Below are 17,597 nucleotides of genomic sequence, written 5' to 3' on the forward strand. Positions count from 1 at the left end.
CTTTTGAAAATGTGTTTTTCTGCTTGACTTCATCTCTAGCCCAGACCTGGTTATCAGCCATCCGGGGAATCTGACAAGGAAAACAAGGCTCAGGAGCGTCCTCCGAGCGCATCTTCCAGCAGTGACATGTCGCTGTCGGAGCCGCAGCAGCCGCTGCTGAGGTGAGAACTGTGGGGAGAGGGGAGAACACTCCTGCTTTCGTCTGAGAGGTGAAAACAGACTCCACTCTTGAGTTCATGTGCCAGTCAGAGTAATTGTCTTTATGGCAAATGTAACGTTTCCTTGCAGTAAAGAGGAAGCTGATAAAGGAAAGCATATTGGGAGCCTTGGCTGTGGCTGGTTTGTGAGTCTGTAAATAAATGAAGTGTGTGGTGGTTGCTGGTAATCTTTTGCTGACATCAGTGGAGTGTGTATTTCATATTGGGGTGCTCATTTCCTCTGCTGTTTGGCATCAGGCAAGAGAAGCTCGGAGTATGAATGCTCCCAGGTTGTTTAGCCTGGAGAAGAGGAGACTCAGAGGTGACCTCAGCACTGTCTAGAACTCCCTGAAGGGAAGTTCTGGCCAGGTGGGGGTTGGTCTCTTCTCCCAGGCACTCAGCAATGGGACAAGGGGGCATGATGGGCTCAAGCTCTGCCAGGGGAAATTGAAGTTGGAGATTAGAAAAAACTTCTTTGCAGAGAGAGTGCTCAGGCACTGGAATGGGCTGCCCAGAGAGGGGGTGGATTCCCCATCCCTGGAGGTTTTTCAAGTGAGATTGGCCGTGGCACTGAGTGCCATGATCTGGTAAAGGGACTGGAGTTGGACCAAGGGTTGGATTTGATGATCTGGGAGGTCTTTTCCAACCCAATCCATTCTGTGATTCTGTGATTCTATCTGTTGATTTTTCTCATTTGATTGGTTCAATGTTTGTATTCAGTATATTGTCTTCGATTCAGCCTTTAGGTACTGTCTCTAAAGTACCAAACCCCTCTGCTTCTGCTTGGAACTAGCCTTTCCCTGTTTGTTTTCATGCTGGTTTCCCAATTTTTAATTGTTCATTGTGCTATCAAAGTTTTTCTTACTGTAAGTCCAGTTGCCTGTACAGACACTTAAATATAAGGAGCTAAAAATCCTGAAGTTCCTTGAATATTCTTGATGTCTCTGTTCTGCAAGTGTGTCTTCATTTTTAACTACATAAGGAAATGTCTGCTTCTTAAATGCATGCTTTGTAAATCCAATGAGACCTGTTTCCCTTCTGGAAAGGATCAAGGAAACACTAAGAATGCCATGTGCTACTGTGTATGTAGAATAAGCTGCTGAACCATATAGTGCATTTTGTTTGTGTAACTGATAAGGAAAAAGTGTAATTGATAATTGTAGAGGATTGAGGAAACTTAAAGGGCTGCATAAGTTACTTGGACACCCTCACAGAAGAGGTTCTCAGAGAAGCAGATTTTTGTGAGGGACTTTCCAGGTTTCCTAGTATTCTGACCACGGGTAAGTGATAAGAGGAAAGAAAAATTTCTCTCTTTTGAAATCAGGAAATTTTGGAAGACTTACTGCTGCTGCTGAAAAACCTTAGCTTGTTCCAACTCTAAAACAAACAATACACCATAAATAGCATTTCAAATTTGGAAAGTGCTGTGTTTGGTTTGTTGGGGGGTTTTGTATTAAATAATAGTGTGTAACTGTTTACTGCCCCATTCCCTGCCCCTCTGGATCCACCGAAAAGTTTTTCATCCTGACAATTAAATTTGTGACAATAATACTTTAATCTGAAACAACAATTCTTGTGTAAGTCATCAGTGTTGATGTTGACTTTTCATTTCAGGAATGAGTTGATGGAGCCTCCATGGGTACAGCCAGACAGGCTGAGTCCCAGGGTCCAACTCCCTCATCCACAAGCTCTCCTGGGCTCAAGTGCAGGCCCTTTTTCCCAGCACTGGAGTCTGGAGCAGATGGACCTTTTGTCGAAGGAGTGTGATGCGATGCTGGCCGGGAGGAGGAGCAATTCTGCACCTGTGGGGTCACCGGGGCCTCAGCCCTACCTCAATCCACCTGCTGCACCACAAACTCTCTTGGGAAAGCCCAGTGCTGGCCAGTACAAGAGCAAATTAGATCATATTGAAGCCTTGAAAGCCACAGCTGCTTCCCTTTCCAGCAGGATTGAAAGTGAAGCCAAAAAGTTGGCTGGTGCTGGTGTCAGTTATGGTGCCATGTGGAACTCAGAGTTTATACAGGAAAACCAGGATGATGGACGGTGGGCAAAGGCTGTGAGTCCTCCTGTGAGAGAGGAAAATGAAGATGCTTTTACAGCCAGAATTCAAAGAATGTTGGGTGGTGGTGTGTCTCATACAGCCTTTGATGACAGCCTTCCTGGGGCAGGCAACCTGAGTGAATTTAAAAAGCTCCCTGAGACCATCAGGCCTCTTAGTGACGTAGTCAGCCTTGGACTGAGGTCTCCTGCTGCCAGCAGGAATGAAGGGATCCTGGGACATTTATCCAAGAGACAGACTGACTCCCCAGGCCGTGAGAACCAGGTGTATGCTCTGAACAAAGCTGTCCCTCACGAGTCCAGCATCGACTCCATCAGCGAGGGGCCTCTCCTGAGTGATGGAAACCTCTCTGAAGAGGAAGGAGGGCAGCACAAACACCTGCCACTGAAGCTGCTGGAGACGTTTAAGGAGAAGGATTTCTGTGTTCGGGACAGAAATGCTTTTGAGCCCATAAAGGAGTTTCAGAAAGCAGCTGAAAAGTACTCACCACTTTTCCCTCCAACAAGTGACACACACAGCAAGGGCCCCTGGGAGGAACTGGCCAAGGGAAGTCCCCACAGTGTTATCAACATCTTTGCAAAGAATTATCAGCTTCATGGAAAAGGTAAAAGTGGAAAAATTTTTCAAACCTCTTGTGAATTGGTGTTTTCCCAGTCTTACTGTTCCTTACACTTTGTTTCACAGGTAAAGAATGTGCTTTTGAGGCCTGAAACATGAATATATGTAAGGCATGATTTACAACTGTCTCATGCAGGATTCTTTGTTTCATTTACAGTTTTTGTACAAATTTATTCCTCATTTTATGAGAACTGTTACCCTTGCCTGGAGCTCCTCATTTTCAGGAGGAATGTTTTCAGAGAAGTTGATTTTTATCTTGTGGGTTTTGGTTCTTTTCCCCTTCATTCTGTTTCCTTTAAAGATGATAGCATTAAAGTTTCTGCAAGTGGTTCTACTCTAAAGCACTGTGGTCTTCAAGAATGTTTAAGTTGAGTGTGTTAACTAAGTAAAGCATTCAGTGATTTACCAGAAGAGGACAACTAGTTACTTTAGGTTGAAACTGCCATGGGAGGGCTGTACTGCTGTTCTCCTGATGGTTTTGTGTTTGAAAGGAAGTCACTGTAACTTGTGGGTGTGAGCATTTTAATTCCTGCAGTTCTATTGCCTGTTTGATGCACATTGGGTAAGATTTTTTTGTCCTCTCCTTTCTTTGTCTGCACATCAGTGTTTGATGAGAGGCTGAACGGAGGGTCTGCCCACCTGCGCCCTTTGCTCCCTGCCATGAGCCCTCCAGAGAGTGTGGCTTCCTATGAAGATGATTTTGTCTCGTCGCAGGGAAGCAGCACTTTAACAGACAGAAAGATTGCACGGGACCTCAGGTAACTCTGTTAGACTTCTTGTGAAAACAAAAATGCAGAATTTGACAGAAATTAGTTAATACAGAGCTAGTTTCATAAAATGCTGGATGTCTTTTCTGCTGTGCTCTTCGTAATATTGATGCTTTCAAACAAGGAAAGCAATTCCTTAGGACTAAGTTAATATAGCAACCATAATGGTGAAGACATAAAGATTAAGATTCCTATTTTCTGTCTAATTTTTAGTCTTCTTCAGTCTGGCCAGGCAGTTTTAGGCAAGGATCTTTTGGAGTCAGGTGAAAATCAGTTCTCCAACATGTGTGGCTGCTGTAATGCTCAATTGCTTAGTGTTTGTCACTTATAAAAAATAGAAAGTGTTAGAATACCTTCTGTAGCTCAAAATTTTGTAAAAAAACCTATAATTGCTCTCAGTAAGGGTTTTGCAATGCTTAGTAATGGATACATAAATAGTCTGTAGGACTTTAAAGCCTTTTGTTCAGACGGAAATTTGAAGACTGTAAGTCCCAGACTCTCCGTAGTACTGCATGAATTTCTGAAGACCCTCTTTTTTGTAATGTGCTATATTTATATCTTTTGGGCACCTTTTGGGACGCCACGATTGGCCCTGAGATCAGCTCAGTTGGTTAAAACTTGGCTGTAATAATGCCAAGGTCATGGGTTCAATCCCCTGTGTGGGCCATTGACTGAAGAGTTGGACTCGATGATCCTTGTGGGTCCCTTCCAACTCAGAATAGTCTGTGATTCTGTGATTCTCCTCTGAGAGCTGAAAATTCACAAGTGTAAATTCCTGTAATAGTCTGCAATTGTGTTTATGCTGGTGATACTTAACCTCAGAAGAAAGGAAGGCAGAAGGCATTTTGCACAGTGAAAATGTTGGCTGCAAAAAATGCGATCTGTTCTTATTAAACTTCTTGATAGGTCTCCTAGTATAGGATACATTATTCTCTCTTTTTTTTTTTGGTTTGTAATCCTGTACTGAAAAGTGCTCTTATTTCTGTCAGTTATATTTGTATGCCCGGGGTTTATCTGAAATGCAGTCACATTTGGAGTCACAGAATCATAGAATGGATTGGGTTGGAAAAGACCTCCAAGATCATCCAGTCCAACCCTTGGTCCAACTCCAGTCCCTTTACCAGATCATGGCACTCAGTGCCATGGCCAATCTCACTTGAAAAACCTCCAGGGATGGGGAATCCACTCCCTCTCTGGGCAGCCCATTCCAATGCCTGAGCACTCTCTCTGCAAAGAAGTTTTTTCTCATCTCCAACTTCAATTTCCCCTGGCAGAGCTTGAGCCCATCGTGCCCCCTTGTCCTATTGCTGAGTGCCTGGGAGAAGAGACCAACCCCCACCTGGCTGGAACTTCTCTTCAGGTCATTCTGATGTTGTTCCAGTCTAGAGTCAGAGAGCTCTTCAGAGTTGCCATTGGGAGGGGATGGTTGTTATCCCTCTTCTAGTGTCTCATATTATTGGAACATGCTTTCAATATGTTCAGTATCATGTCAAACTTCCCAGTGTCTTGGCTGTCATAGCTTTTAGTCTCAAAATCAATGCTTTCCAAGATGAGCTGATCAGTGCAGTTCAGTCCTCGGTCTCTAATCTCAGGTGTGGTGGTTTTCCTGTGCACAGTGGGATGTGGGAACTGGAAGCCCTTGCTCACTGTCACCGTGCTCCTTTCAGTGTTGCTGGCAGCAGTAATTCAAGCATTCAGGAAGAAATTGCAAGCAGGAAGTCTCCCCACGAGCCTCGGTCTGTGGATCTTGCCTCTCAGCATTCATCCGGCCCACGGTCTGCAGCATCTTCTCGCTCCTCTACCTCCTCTAAAAAGAGAGGGAAAAAGGAACGTAAGTGCACTACTTGGCTCTAGAGTTGTTTGGTTTTTTAGAGAGAGGTTTTAGGGTTTCCCTCTTATGCGCATTGAAGCCTTTCTGCATATCTGGAAAGTGTAATCTAATCCTGATAGAATGATTTGTTTTTTATCTCTAGTGATTCCTTCCTGAATTCTTTTTGACTCTGGTTATTCTCACCTTAAAATATAGTCATCCAAATTTAAATAAGCAAGAGGTTGTTAACAGCTCTGAAAAGGTTTCCTTTCTTAATCCAGCCTTCTAAAAAGTCTGTTTATTTTACTACCCTGTGGAAACTCTCTGTAGATTCTGTACTGAGAAAATACCTGTGGGCTGCTGAGAAATCAGAATTGTGGCCATGTTTATGAAGGCAACAATAAATTTGCCCAAATGTTTTGCCTTTGGGTCACAGACGTTTTCTATAAGTGCACAATTTAATAAATACATTACTTTCTGTGGAAACTTGTTCATTACAAAGGCATGAAGAGACTCAAGGTTTGTTGCACTCTTACTATATAAACCATGAATAACATAGAAAAATCTGTGTTTACAGCCAATAAAACCATGAGAAAAACAGGGTTAGGCATTCTAAATTATCACTCTTCCCATTTTTTCAAAATTTTCTGATTCTCCCCCAAAAAGCTACATTGTTATTCTAATTAAAGAGTCAAATGTTTATTTTCTTTATTTAAACTGATACTGTGTTGAAATGAAAACTGAATGACAGTTCTCAGTGTGTTGTTTTGGGGCTCATGGTGACAAGATATTCACATGTAGAACCAAGCAAACTTCTGGCCCTGTTGTTGCTTCTTAGGGTTGGACTCTTTCAATGGAAGTTCTCACCACTTTTCCATGGAAGAAGATAAAATACTGTCTGAATTAGAGTGGGGATACCAACAGGCAAAGAAATCCTTATCAAGCAGCAGAGTTTCTGGTAAAGACCATGAGCAGAGCCCAGATACAGATGGTACCTTGGAAAACTTGTCTGGACACTCCCTGATGAGGTAACAGGAACATAAGACTTTATGCAGATGTGATGAAGTTTGGTAGTGTTATTGTCTGTGTCTTTGAATATGCCAAAGAGAAGTAACAGAAGTGATGAAATGTTAGTGAGATGGTGTGGGGAAAACATTTTTCCCTGTATTTTAAATATGAAACCTGGTGTCCTGTCGTGTTCAGTACCTTAAGCATTGAAATACAGTGTTTGTTTCCCACTTGTCCAAAAGGTCTGTAAGAGGTGTGTCAGGGGGAAATGGGTAGTCAACCTGTGCAGTCATCTTGCTCTTTTCAGTAGATACACAGACATTTTGGGTTATTTTTGTGTTCACCTAATACTCACAAACCTATCCAGCTCTCTGAGTTGTTGCTTTTTGAGAGAGGAACCAATCCTTGGAAAAGAGCATATTAAAAAAAGGAACAAACATTAATTTTCTGTTGCATCCTCTTTATGCCTAGCTAAAAATGCAGTTTTTCTGCTAATTATGCCATTGATATGGTTACAAAATACTCAGTTTCCACTGCATTTTTTTCTAAAAAGCATCAAATAATATGAATGATCTCTTGTTCTATCAGTGTAGAGCAGTTCTGAGGTGTTGACTTGTATTGGTGACTTCTGCTGACGTCCAGTATTAGGTCTGAAAAGTCCTATGACCTGCCAAGTACCACAGAATGTCTTCCTAAAGGATTTAAGCAGCCACTGTTGATCCTTTTTGACTTAATAAAATTGGAGTAGTAAATTTAGGAAGTGTCTGCATCATTTTCTCTACGCTTAAAAAAAAAGAAGTGTCTTTCATTTTCTCCCAAGAAGTGTTACTGCAGATTTAATGAACTGTTTAAGTCAAGTTTTGTTCTTCAAGCATTTAATTGCATTTTCATTTTGGTGAAAGAGATCAAGACTCCAAACAGTGGCTGATCATAACCAGTTGCATCCATATGCTAATAGCAACCTGTTTCCTGTTTAAAATGCACATCCAGATGACTGCATCCTGACTTTCTCATGCCAAGTTCCTGACAGGAGAACTGAAAACTGCATTGAAACTGCTTGTCTGCCCATGTTGAACATGTAGATACAGTTTTAAGGGGTTTTTTAATACTTTTTGTGTATGTGTCTGCTAACTAGTTTTAATACTTGGGTGAAAAATAGGGTACTCTAGAAAGTTAACCCTAAACTGGGATTTGGGGACAAAACACCTCTCATAAGGGCATTTCCTAAAAGCAGATCGGGCCTGTGCAAACCATAACAGACTGTACCTTTTCTATTTTTGATAAGTTACAAAGACTAACCAACTGAGCATTACAACAGACTGTGTGGACTTGTTTGGTGTCTAGAAATGGAAGAACAAGGTTATTGCTTTGTTGTCTTACCAGATGGCTGCACTTAGGAGAATATTGACTCCCTTTGTTTTTCATTTCACTGTCAGTTTCTCAGACAAGGGAAGATCCCAGAACACACCCACTTCTTCCCCATCTCCCAGTTCCCAAAAGATGTTGCAGTTGGATTCTGTGGGCAATCCAGCAGAAAGAGTCAAGTCACCTGCTGGCTTTTCTGGAGGTGCAGCCTCGGGGCCGAAGCCCAGTGTGGCCTTCCATGACCTGAGCCTGGGAACCAGCAGGTCTGTAGCAGGAGCAGCCTCAGTGAGCGGTGAGTGTTTGGTTCCCAATTCCAGAGCAGCCGTGCTGGTTTTACTTTAGTTTTTGATGTGGGGCACAAAATCTGTGGAGATTGAGCAGCAGGTGTTGTCCTGCAGGGTGTATGCGCTTCTCCCCCGCCGGGCTGCAGCATCGCTTGTCGGCAGAGCTGAACTACCTGAGTGCCATCGAGGAGTCCGTGCGGCAGCTCTCGGATTTGGAGCGAGTGAGAGGCATCTCCCTTGCCCAGCAGGAGAGCGTTTCCTTGGCTCAGATTCTGAAGGTAACGGGAAATCACTTCCTTGTCTCAACCTTCCTTTCTCTTTTTTGTTTTGTAAGAAGATTAATTGAGCCAACAGTGTGCCCAGGTGGCCAAGAAGGCCAATGGGATCCTGGCCTGGATCAAAAATAGTGTGGCCAGCAGGCCCAGGGCAGTGACCCTTCCCCTGGACTCTGCCTTGGGGAGGCCACACCTTGAGTGTTGTGTTCAGTTCTGGGCCCCTCAGTTGAGGCAAGAGATTGAGGGGCTGGAGCGGGGCCAGAGAAGAGCAACGAGGCTGGAGAAGGGACTGGAGCACAAGTGCTGTGGGGAGAGGCTGAGGGAGCTGGGGGTGTTCAGCCTGGAGAAGAGGAGGCTCAGAGGTGACCTCAGCACTGTCTGGAACTGCCTGAAGGGAAGCTCTGGCCAGGTGGGGGTTGGTCTCTTCTCCCAGGCACTCAGCAATAGGACAAGGGGGCACGATGGGCTCAAGCTCTGCCAGGGGAAATTGAAGTTGGAGAGCAGAAAAAAATTCTTTGCAGAGAGAGTGCTCAGGCATTGGAATGGGCTGCCCAGAGAGGGAGTGGATTCCCCATCCCTGGAGGTTTTTCAAGTGAGATTGGCTGTGGCCCTGAGTGCCATGATCTGGTAAAGGGCCTGGAGTTGGACCAAGGGTTGGACTGGATGATCTTGGAGGTCTTTTCCAACCCAATCCATTCTATGATTCTATGAAATGAGGGCAAGTTAAGCTTTTGTTGGCTGTGCAGAGATATTGTAATGGGAATGATGGGACATCTCTGACAATGCCAGTTTCTCAGAACTAACTTCTCTTATCTGTCTTATTTTGACACCCAGGAACTAGTGACTCTGGTATATATGTCATTAATATCCTATTAGCTGGAATCACTCATCTGATTGTGTTCCTCAGCCAAATCCAAACATGATTGTTTATTGGTTTGATGTTGGGTCCCATTGCAGTGTAGTTGTTCAGGCTGGATCATTTCTTTATTCCATGACAGGGATAATTTTGGTTGAAGTTTCCATATGTTGGCAAGATTATTTATTCTAGTTTATTGAATTAATTGATCACAAAACAGATCTTTATATTTAACTTGCATCATTAACACTTGTTTTCCCAAACTGTAGGCACAACAGCAGCGCCATGAACGGGACTTGGCTCTTTTGAAAATCAAGGCTGAACAAGAAGCTTTACAAAGTCAGAGACAACTAGAGGAGACAAGACAGAAGGCAGCTCAGGTAATGCTGCTTTTCAAAAACTGTGGAGTGTATAAGGGGCAAAATTCTGTAAATAAATCTGTGCCTGCAGGTATTCTTAACTTGAAGCTGTAAAAATATGGAAGTGCTGAAATACTTCAATATAGCTAAAAAATAACCCTCCTAGGGGTCAATTTCAGTCTTTTTTTCTCCCAGATTTTGTGAAATAAGTCTGTAGTTACAATAGCCAGGACATTTTGAAAAGGGCTGAACTGGCTGTATTTTCTGCACAGGTCCATGCAGAGTCACTGCAGCAGCTGGTCCAGTCACGGCAGGAGGCTGGACAAGAACCCCCCTGCAAGGCTGCAGCCAAGCAGGCAGAACCTGCACTGCTCACCACAGATGCCCCTCACCAGCTCCGTGAGGTGAGGTCCTCAGGGAAAGGGAAAAGCTGTTCTCCCATTTCAGTATTGCTGTGGATACTTTTTTGCCTTTCAAGTTTTTTTTTGTTTGGTGTCATTCTCAGTGCAACTTCTTCACTTTCATAACATGGCAAATGATAAGACTTCAAAGGAGCTTCTCTGGCATCATTACTTAGAAGTCAGTGAGCAGCTTTAAATCCTTGCTCACTATTCTTATGATCTTCCAGTTAATGAACTGATAAGCAGTTTATTCTCCTGCAATAGATTGATGATAGTGAACACAGCATCTTTAATTTATAAGAGTTGCACTCCATCCTATGTATATTTCATAGGCAAGTTAAATTGAAAAAGCAGAGAAAAAAAAAGCAAAAATCTTCAGCAAAGCTCTTAACTTGGTACACAGTTTGAAGTTTTCTTTCTTTTGAGTCTTTGTTCCTCTTGTGGTATACAGAACATTTACTTGTTTTCAGTTTTATCAGTTTTTATACTACTTGTTCCCAGGATGTGGCAGCTGCTTCACACATGGATAAGAACATGGTAACCAAAAGATGCTTTTGCTCCCTCATAGTTTAGTAAGTGCAGTGAGTGTTGGTTTAGGGTTATGGGATGGAGTGCTAAAGGCTGATGAGTGTGAACAGGACTATTTCTTCACTGCTTGTGCACATGTTGGTGCTCACCAAGACTGGTTTTATGATGAGTAATGTAATTGTAGAAAACTCAGGGCATTCTGGGCTTTGCCATATATTTGAAGTATAAATAACTTTTGAGTAGACAAGAATGAGTTAAAGGGGCAGAAAAGTTCAGGCATCTCAAGAACATGCAATATATTGGTCACTGATAGTAGGTAGTGAAGTCTTGGATAATGACAAAAAACATTTGTAGTTTATAGTGACAAAGAGGATGGAAATGAACCAAGAAACAAGGTAGAATAAAGAGAGGGAGCTTTTATTTGGTGTAGGGTTATAATCTTTTCAAGTCTTGCTGCAAGTTTGAAGTCTGAGATGCTCATGGAGAGGCTGATGGGTGTGACCTGGTCAGTGATGGTGGGCCAGCAGAGTGGCTTTTCCATCCGTGTTCACAACTGACTCCAGATACTCAGTTAAACAGCCATTTATTGTAACTGGAATGCAGCAGTGGAAATGCCTGTCACCAATATGCTGGGAATGTTTTTGTATGTACACTGTAATTTATTATGTATCAAGGAATGGAGTATGGAGGAATGTGTATCCACAGGGCCATATGAACCTCTAGGAGCAGAAGTGACACACATGTGACTCCAAACCATCACAAACGCATATCTTACACAATTGTTCATCAAATTACTAAATTGCCTGCCAGAATGACTGTTTTCTCTTTCAGCAACATTTTTATGCTGATAAGCTCATGTATTCCCTTGTTTTCTGTTGTGCTCAGATGACAGAGTTAGCACGGACCCAGATCTCGGATCCTGTCAGTGCTCCAGCCACCACTTTGTTCGACCACCAGCGGCAGCACCATTCAGAGTTCATGAAACAGCTGAGAGCCCGAGCTGATACAAACAGGTTTTGCTTAATGTTTCACATCTTGGGAAGGGGGGGAGTAAGATTTGTTAAGTTTTGCTTCACCTATTCTTACATCACATTTCAAGATGTCATAAGGAGTGAGCATTTACAAAGAACTTGCATTCCATCTTTATGCCCTTAGTAGCGTGTTCCAGAGGTGACATTACTGGTTCTGTGAAGCTCTATATAAAAAAGGTAGAAAAGGATTATCCAAATGTTTTGTGGAATGATTTAAAGAGTTTAAATTTTAGGTTATCTTTTAGCAGAAATTTTAGCTGTTACTACTTCTAGTAAACTGATAAAAGCTTGTTAGAACTGTATTACTCCTTGGTTTAAGGCAATGCATATTTACCCGAAAATGTTTCCCTTTCTTAGGAAATGTGAGTCTACTGCCACATCACAAGGTAAAGAGGAGACAGGTGACTCAAAACAGATGTACTCAGCGATGTTTGATAGTTATTCAGAGTCCTCAAGATCAAAGGTTCATGATCAGAGGTGAGAAGCTCTTTGTTCCCTGTTTACTTACCTGATCTAGTTAGATTTCTCACAGCCCTTCTCTGATGCCGAACAACTGGAGCAATTTTGGCCTTTGTAGTCGTTTTGACTTTTAAAACAGTATTGCTTTCTTGCTCATCCTGGTAAAAACTGTAGGGAGAGATGTTTGCAGTGGCTAATCATCAGTACTCATTGATGAGCAGGGGTTCTGCATACCTTCAAACCACTTGGATTTTAAGGTAGAACAAAAATAACAAGTTCCACTATCAATCAGCAGCTTGATGATGCCTGGGATTTTAAAGTAGCCAAGCTGCATTTTGAAAACAAAACCAAACCATTGCAATTTGATAATTGCTGGAATTTGAATCATGGTATGTACAGTAGCAATGTAATAAAATATTTTGAAATGTGCAAAGTAATTTTTTAAAAAATTCTCTCTTGATAACGCAGCAGCACCAGCAGCCGCCAAGAGAGCCCTTCAGTTCCATCTTCTAAGGAGAAGGAGAAGAGGCTGTCCCGCCGTGAGAAGACAACCAGCAGTGTTGAAGACCAGGCTCGCACTGGGGCAGATGATTCCTTGCCCAGTGACAGTGTTTTATCCCTGCCAGATGAAAAAGGTTGGCTGTGCTGTTTGTGTGTGGTGGATCTGAGGGTGGTGATGGGGAAGGAAGGGAGGTGCTGTTTCAGAATTAGTTTCTGAAATAAATGAGGGAATGTGTGTCAAAGAAACTGAACACCAGGTGAATTATAGTCTCTTAAGAGGTAATAATTATGGCACACTGAGGTGGGAATCTTTGAGATTCTGCACGTGAGAGTGATTCCACATTCTGCAGTGCTAGCTTAGCCAGATGGTCACTTGCTGAACCTGCAGGCTGGATGCCAGATGTTTCAGCAACCCAGAAATGTGTTTGTGCCTGTGTACAGAAGTCTGTTAGGTCTTTGAAGCTGGATAATAGTTTTTCATGATGTCCTGTAACTGAAAATCACTGCCCATTTTTCTGCATTAGAGTAGTTATCTCCCTTGCTTTCCCACACCTTAATTTTAGTGAGACTGAGTAAAACTGCATTCATGGTACATAACCTGAGTGTAAACACAATTCCCTGATTCCTCCCTCAGATTCTGCTTCTGTTGCAACAGAGTATTCCCTGAAGTTTGATGAGTCCATGACAGAGGATGAGATTGAAGAAAAGTCTTTTCGGTCTTTGCTGCCCTCTGAGAGTCATCGCAGAAATAACCTGGAGAAGAAGAGGGGTAGTCGAGATGATTCTGATGAGGAAGTGTCTCCAGAAAAAACAGCTCTGTCATCTATCAAGGTAGGTCAAGCAACCATAGAGAAGTGAAATAAACTGAGCTGAAATGGTTAAGCTGATGAGCTTCAAGTGAGCCAATCTTAGTTGTGTTTTCAAGCTTTAGGGTTCTTTTCTCCCTGTGACTCTTTGAGCATCTGAAAACAGAGGGGTGTGTGAATCATGCTGTATGTCAGTGTTGTACAAGTGTGATGACTTATGCACCATTGTCCAGGCCTCTACCTTGTGGCTTAGGAGAAGAGGAGTGACTTTGTGAGGTGGGTTATAAAAGCCCAGTGGATTAAGTCCTCCTACTATGCCAACACCCAGCTAGGAAATACAAGAGGATGCCTCATCTCTGTGGTCAAAGCAAAACTGTCACACAGCTCAGGGCAGAATAAACTGGTCTGCACAAAGCTTAGAGGAAAAACAGCTTCCTTTCCTACATCTGTTTTTGTGTGTGTTTCTGTACACACACAAACTTTCTAATTGAAAAAAGCCTTGGCATTTCTGTGTTATCAAATCATGCCAGTTTTGTCTTGCCTTCTAGGAGCTAAGCATGCCATTCTCAGGGGGGCAAGACAGTTTCTCTAAATTCACCATGGAGATGGTGAGGCAGTACATGAAAGAGGAGGAAATGCGAGCGGCTCATCAGTCCTCTCTGCTTCGGCTCCGGGAGAAGGCTCTGAAAGAGAAGACCAAGGCTGAACTGGCTTGGCTGGAACACCAGAAGAAGTAAGACAGCTCTGAATATATGTTATTGTTGGCTGATTGTTTCCTTGTACTTTTTAAGGTTTTGTTTCCACCTCAGTCCTCCCTGGGCCCCTCAGTTGAGGCAAGAGATTGAGGGGCTGGAGCGGGTCCAGAGAAGAGCAACGAGGCTGGAGAAGGGACTGGAGCACAAGTGCTGTGGGGAGAGGTGAGGGAGCTGGGGGTGTTCAGCCTGGAGAAGAGGAGGCTCAGAGGTGACCTCAGCACAGTCTAGAACTCCCTGAAGGGAAGTTCCAGCCAGGTGGGGGTTGGTCTTTTCTCCCAGGCACTCAGCAATAGGACAAGGGGGCACGATGGGCTCAAGCTCTGCCAGGGGAAATTGAAGTTGGAGAGCAGAAAAAAATTCTTTGCAGAGAGAGTGCTCAGGCATTGGAATGGGCTGCCCAGAGAGGGGGTGGATTCCCCATCCCTGCAGGTTTTTCAAGTGAGATTGGCCCTGAGTGCCATGATCTGGTAAAGGGACTGGAGTTGGACCAAGGGTTGGACTTGATGATCTGGGAGGTCTTTTCCAACCCAATCCATTCTGTGATTCTATGGTTATTAGGTAAAAAGGGTTGAACTGCTCTTCTGACATTACTAATCTATATAAGTGTTATTGAGACATAGAAGTGTGCTTTGATGTTTACATTGAATGTGGTTTGTATGAAAGAGAGTTTCACTTAAACTGTAGAATATTAGATGTTTTTGTCGGTCAGAGAAGGTATTTGCCAACCAGTACTCTACAAGTCTTAATTCAGGAAGGTGTAAAACTGTGAAACAGTTCAATCTTTCTTTGCTTTATGTTTATCTGAGGTCATTTTAGTTCACTCAGGCGCATTTTTTGAATTTGGGTGTGTGTTGTACTTAATTATTTCTTTCCAGTCTGACATATGCTTTGTCCTGGGATGCAACTTGAAGTACCCAGTGGCAGTTCTAAACAGTGGTGGCCAGATTTAATCAATAATACTTCTCTGTGGTCACTCTGCATGAGAGTACCGTTGTTCATCAGGCATCTCCCAATCTCTTGTCATGGGGGGGTTGACAGAGGATTGTGAGGTGGTGACCCAAGTGTCCTTCCATTTGCTGTTCTAACATGGTGAGTGTGCCAGCTCTGCAGAGCTTCTGCTCTGAAATTCATGTGAGATCTCCTGTTACCTGTAGTGGCCTTATAACTGTGCCAGTCTGACTGAATGGTACAAAATATTCCACTATAGAGCATGACAAGGATTAAGCACAGGCAAATACCCTTCTGCAGCTTAGGAAAAGTAAACTTTTTTTTTCATTTTATAAAGTAAAAGGCCTATTGTTCACTTTTTTCTTACTACTTTATTGTTCTTTATTATTATAAATTAATTGTCTTACTTTATATATACTTCTTTCTTCCAATCCATTTGCAGGCACTTACGAGACAAGGGGGAGGATGATAAGATGCCTCCTATTCGAAAGAGGCAGCGTGGTCTGTTGCTGAGATTACAGCAGGAAAAGGTAACTGATGCCCCTCTAGGAAAATCCTGTTGAAACCTCTGTGTACCCACAAAATGTTTCAGACTCTGTAAAAGCTTAAGAATTCAGAAAACTCCAAACCAGCTTTTGGACAGGAAGCTGGCAGTATTTCTTACCTGTAAGTTTTATTTGCATTTTGATCATTTTCAGGGTGTTGTTCTAAAGGGTCCTTCTGTGTCTGTAACCTCATGGTTCAGACTTTGAGGTATTAATTGATCTGCTCTTTATGGCTGTAATTCTGGCTTCATCATGTAATTGCAGTCATTACAAACCCACAGCATGGGCACCGTGGCAGTTTGGAGTGTGTTCTTGAGAGGGGTCAGTCACAGTTCTCATGCTTCATCTTTTCTCTCTAAAAGGCAGAAATTAAGCGTCTCCAGGAGGCCAACAAGGCTGCTCGGAAGGAGAGGCAGCTGATCCTCAAACAGCAGGCGGAAATAGAGCGAATCCGCCAGACTACGATGAAACTGCAGGAAAAGCTGAAGTCTGCAGGAGAAAACAAGATGGTAAGTGTTGAGCACAGAAGCTGAAATCTTCCTTCTTTGGCCATGCACCCTCAGTGTTTATAGCAATGGAAACCTGCTGGGTTGAACTTCAGCTTTTGTCTGCCTCAAATGGGGTCTCCCTCTTTATCTCAGCAATTATTCTTTAATTTTCTGAGAGCGTTATTTAAGGAAATGCCTTTGGAGAAGTTACAAAATATTGTAACTGATGGTGTTTGTTCATTCTCAAGCTGAACTAATGATTTGGGAATATCAGGTTTTTGATGCTTAGGTCTCTCGGGCTTTTATTTTTGTTTGATTACTTGTCAGCCCCCAAAGTACTGAATGTAAGCACTAAACCCAGAACTTGCTGCTTTGTGTGTGTGTGTTAGTGTCATTACACTGAAGTTTCTTGCATCTGCTTTACCAGGTGAGAAGATGGGATTTTGGTAACTGGCTGCTTCCTTAGAAAATTTTGAGCAGACTCAAGTTTGGCAGGAGTAGGATAGAAAGGATTGGTTTCCTCTTTGGGTAACTGAATTCTGGCATGATTTTTCTGTTCTGGATACCACTAGGGGAGAACAGAAATTATAGGGAGAAAGAGTGTCCTAAAAATCTTTGTGTCAAAACAAAATGAAGTTGGAAAATGAGGTTAAATCTGCAGGTAGAGACAGGATTACCTGAGGTAGTATTTGATGTGTCTGGGGAGAAGTAAGATAAATTACCACAATTTTTACAAGATTTGGGGATATTCTTGCTTTTAATGTTGCTTTTTTTTTAACAGGAGCTTCACAGTGAGGATGACATCAAGCAGAGCAATGGTTCCAGCCCTCTTCCAACAGATGGAGAGACACGCAGCCCTTCCCCAGTCTCCATCTCCAGCAGTGAGACCAGCAGCATTATGCAGAAACTCAAAAAAATGCGCAGCAGAATGGATGAAAAGTAACTATGTTTCTTTTTTCTTTTACAAAACTCTGCTGTTTTATTAGACCAAGTTGGTTTGACCCACATCTGCACTAAAAATGGCCATCAGAAAAATTACTGGTGTGGATATCACATGCACTTTGATCTGAATTGCCTGAAAAACAGCTGATTGGAAGCATGAATTAAACTATATTATGAATATAATAATTTAAATGCTCCAGTTCTTGCATGAGTACTGACATGCAAACACTGTTAGCTGGCAGACCATGTGGTCAAGGTTTTATTGTAGGTTATTGGTTTTAGTATTCCTTGTACTTGATAAAGTTGGTCAAAGCACATCAGTTTAAGGGATTTTGATGTTTGTAGATACAAGGAACGTGGACAGGGCCCAGTTTGTAGATACAAGGAACGTGGACAGGCTCCAGCTTTGTGGTACATCTTGTCAGAGTTTCTCCTGCAATGAGAAACCCAAAGTCAAATGGTCAAAATGGTGCCTGTATTTTATATCTTCTGTTTTATTTTAAACGGGAAAACATACAGGGAGTGAGACTCTGGAATTATAACTTCAATTTTATTTTGAATTAAAATATAAGTTACAAAGCAATAGTCCTATGCA

General features: G+C 42.6%; 1 protein-coding gene across 4 annotated transcripts in view; it reads left to right on the forward strand.

Annotated features, from left to right (window-relative positions):
• Positions 1-17,597, forward strand: part of CEP350 (centrosomal protein 350) — a 76,479-nt gene that overhangs the window by 26,213 nt on the left and 32,669 nt on the right. For 2 of the 4 annotated variants that reach the window (XM_071564616.1, XM_071564617.1), the window contains exons 11-27: positions 40-161; positions 1,812-2,860; positions 3,479-3,632; positions 5,309-5,472; positions 6,290-6,479; positions 7,896-8,116; positions 8,223-8,386; positions 9,509-9,619; positions 9,871-10,002; positions 11,413-11,540; positions 11,916-12,035; positions 12,486-12,652; positions 13,153-13,349; positions 13,873-14,057; positions 15,470-15,557; positions 15,935-16,081; positions 16,842-16,999. In XM_071564616.1, the coding sequence (XP_071420717.1) occupies positions 40-161; positions 1,812-2,860; positions 3,479-3,632; positions 5,309-5,472; positions 6,290-6,479; positions 7,896-8,116; positions 8,223-8,386; positions 9,509-9,619; positions 9,871-10,002; positions 11,413-11,540; positions 11,916-12,035; positions 12,486-12,652; positions 13,153-13,349; positions 13,873-14,057; positions 15,470-15,557; positions 15,935-16,081; positions 16,842-16,999 (3,497 nt within the window). The remainder of the gene's footprint in view (positions 1-39; positions 162-1,811; positions 2,861-3,478; positions 3,633-5,308; positions 5,473-6,289; positions 6,480-7,895; positions 8,117-8,222; positions 8,387-9,508; positions 9,620-9,870; positions 10,003-11,412; positions 11,541-11,915; positions 12,036-12,485; positions 12,653-13,152; positions 13,350-13,872; positions 14,058-15,469; positions 15,558-15,934; positions 16,082-16,841; positions 17,000-17,597) is intronic. The other 2 variants (XM_071564619.1, XM_071564618.1) reach the window with 2 other exon arrangements.

This window comes from Pithys albifrons, chromosome 10, assembly GCF_047495875.1.
Source record: "Pithys albifrons albifrons isolate INPA30051 chromosome 10, PitAlb_v1, whole genome shotgun sequence".
In the NCBI taxonomy this organism is placed as follows: domain Eukaryota; kingdom Metazoa; phylum Chordata; class Aves; order Passeriformes; family Thamnophilidae; genus Pithys; species Pithys albifrons.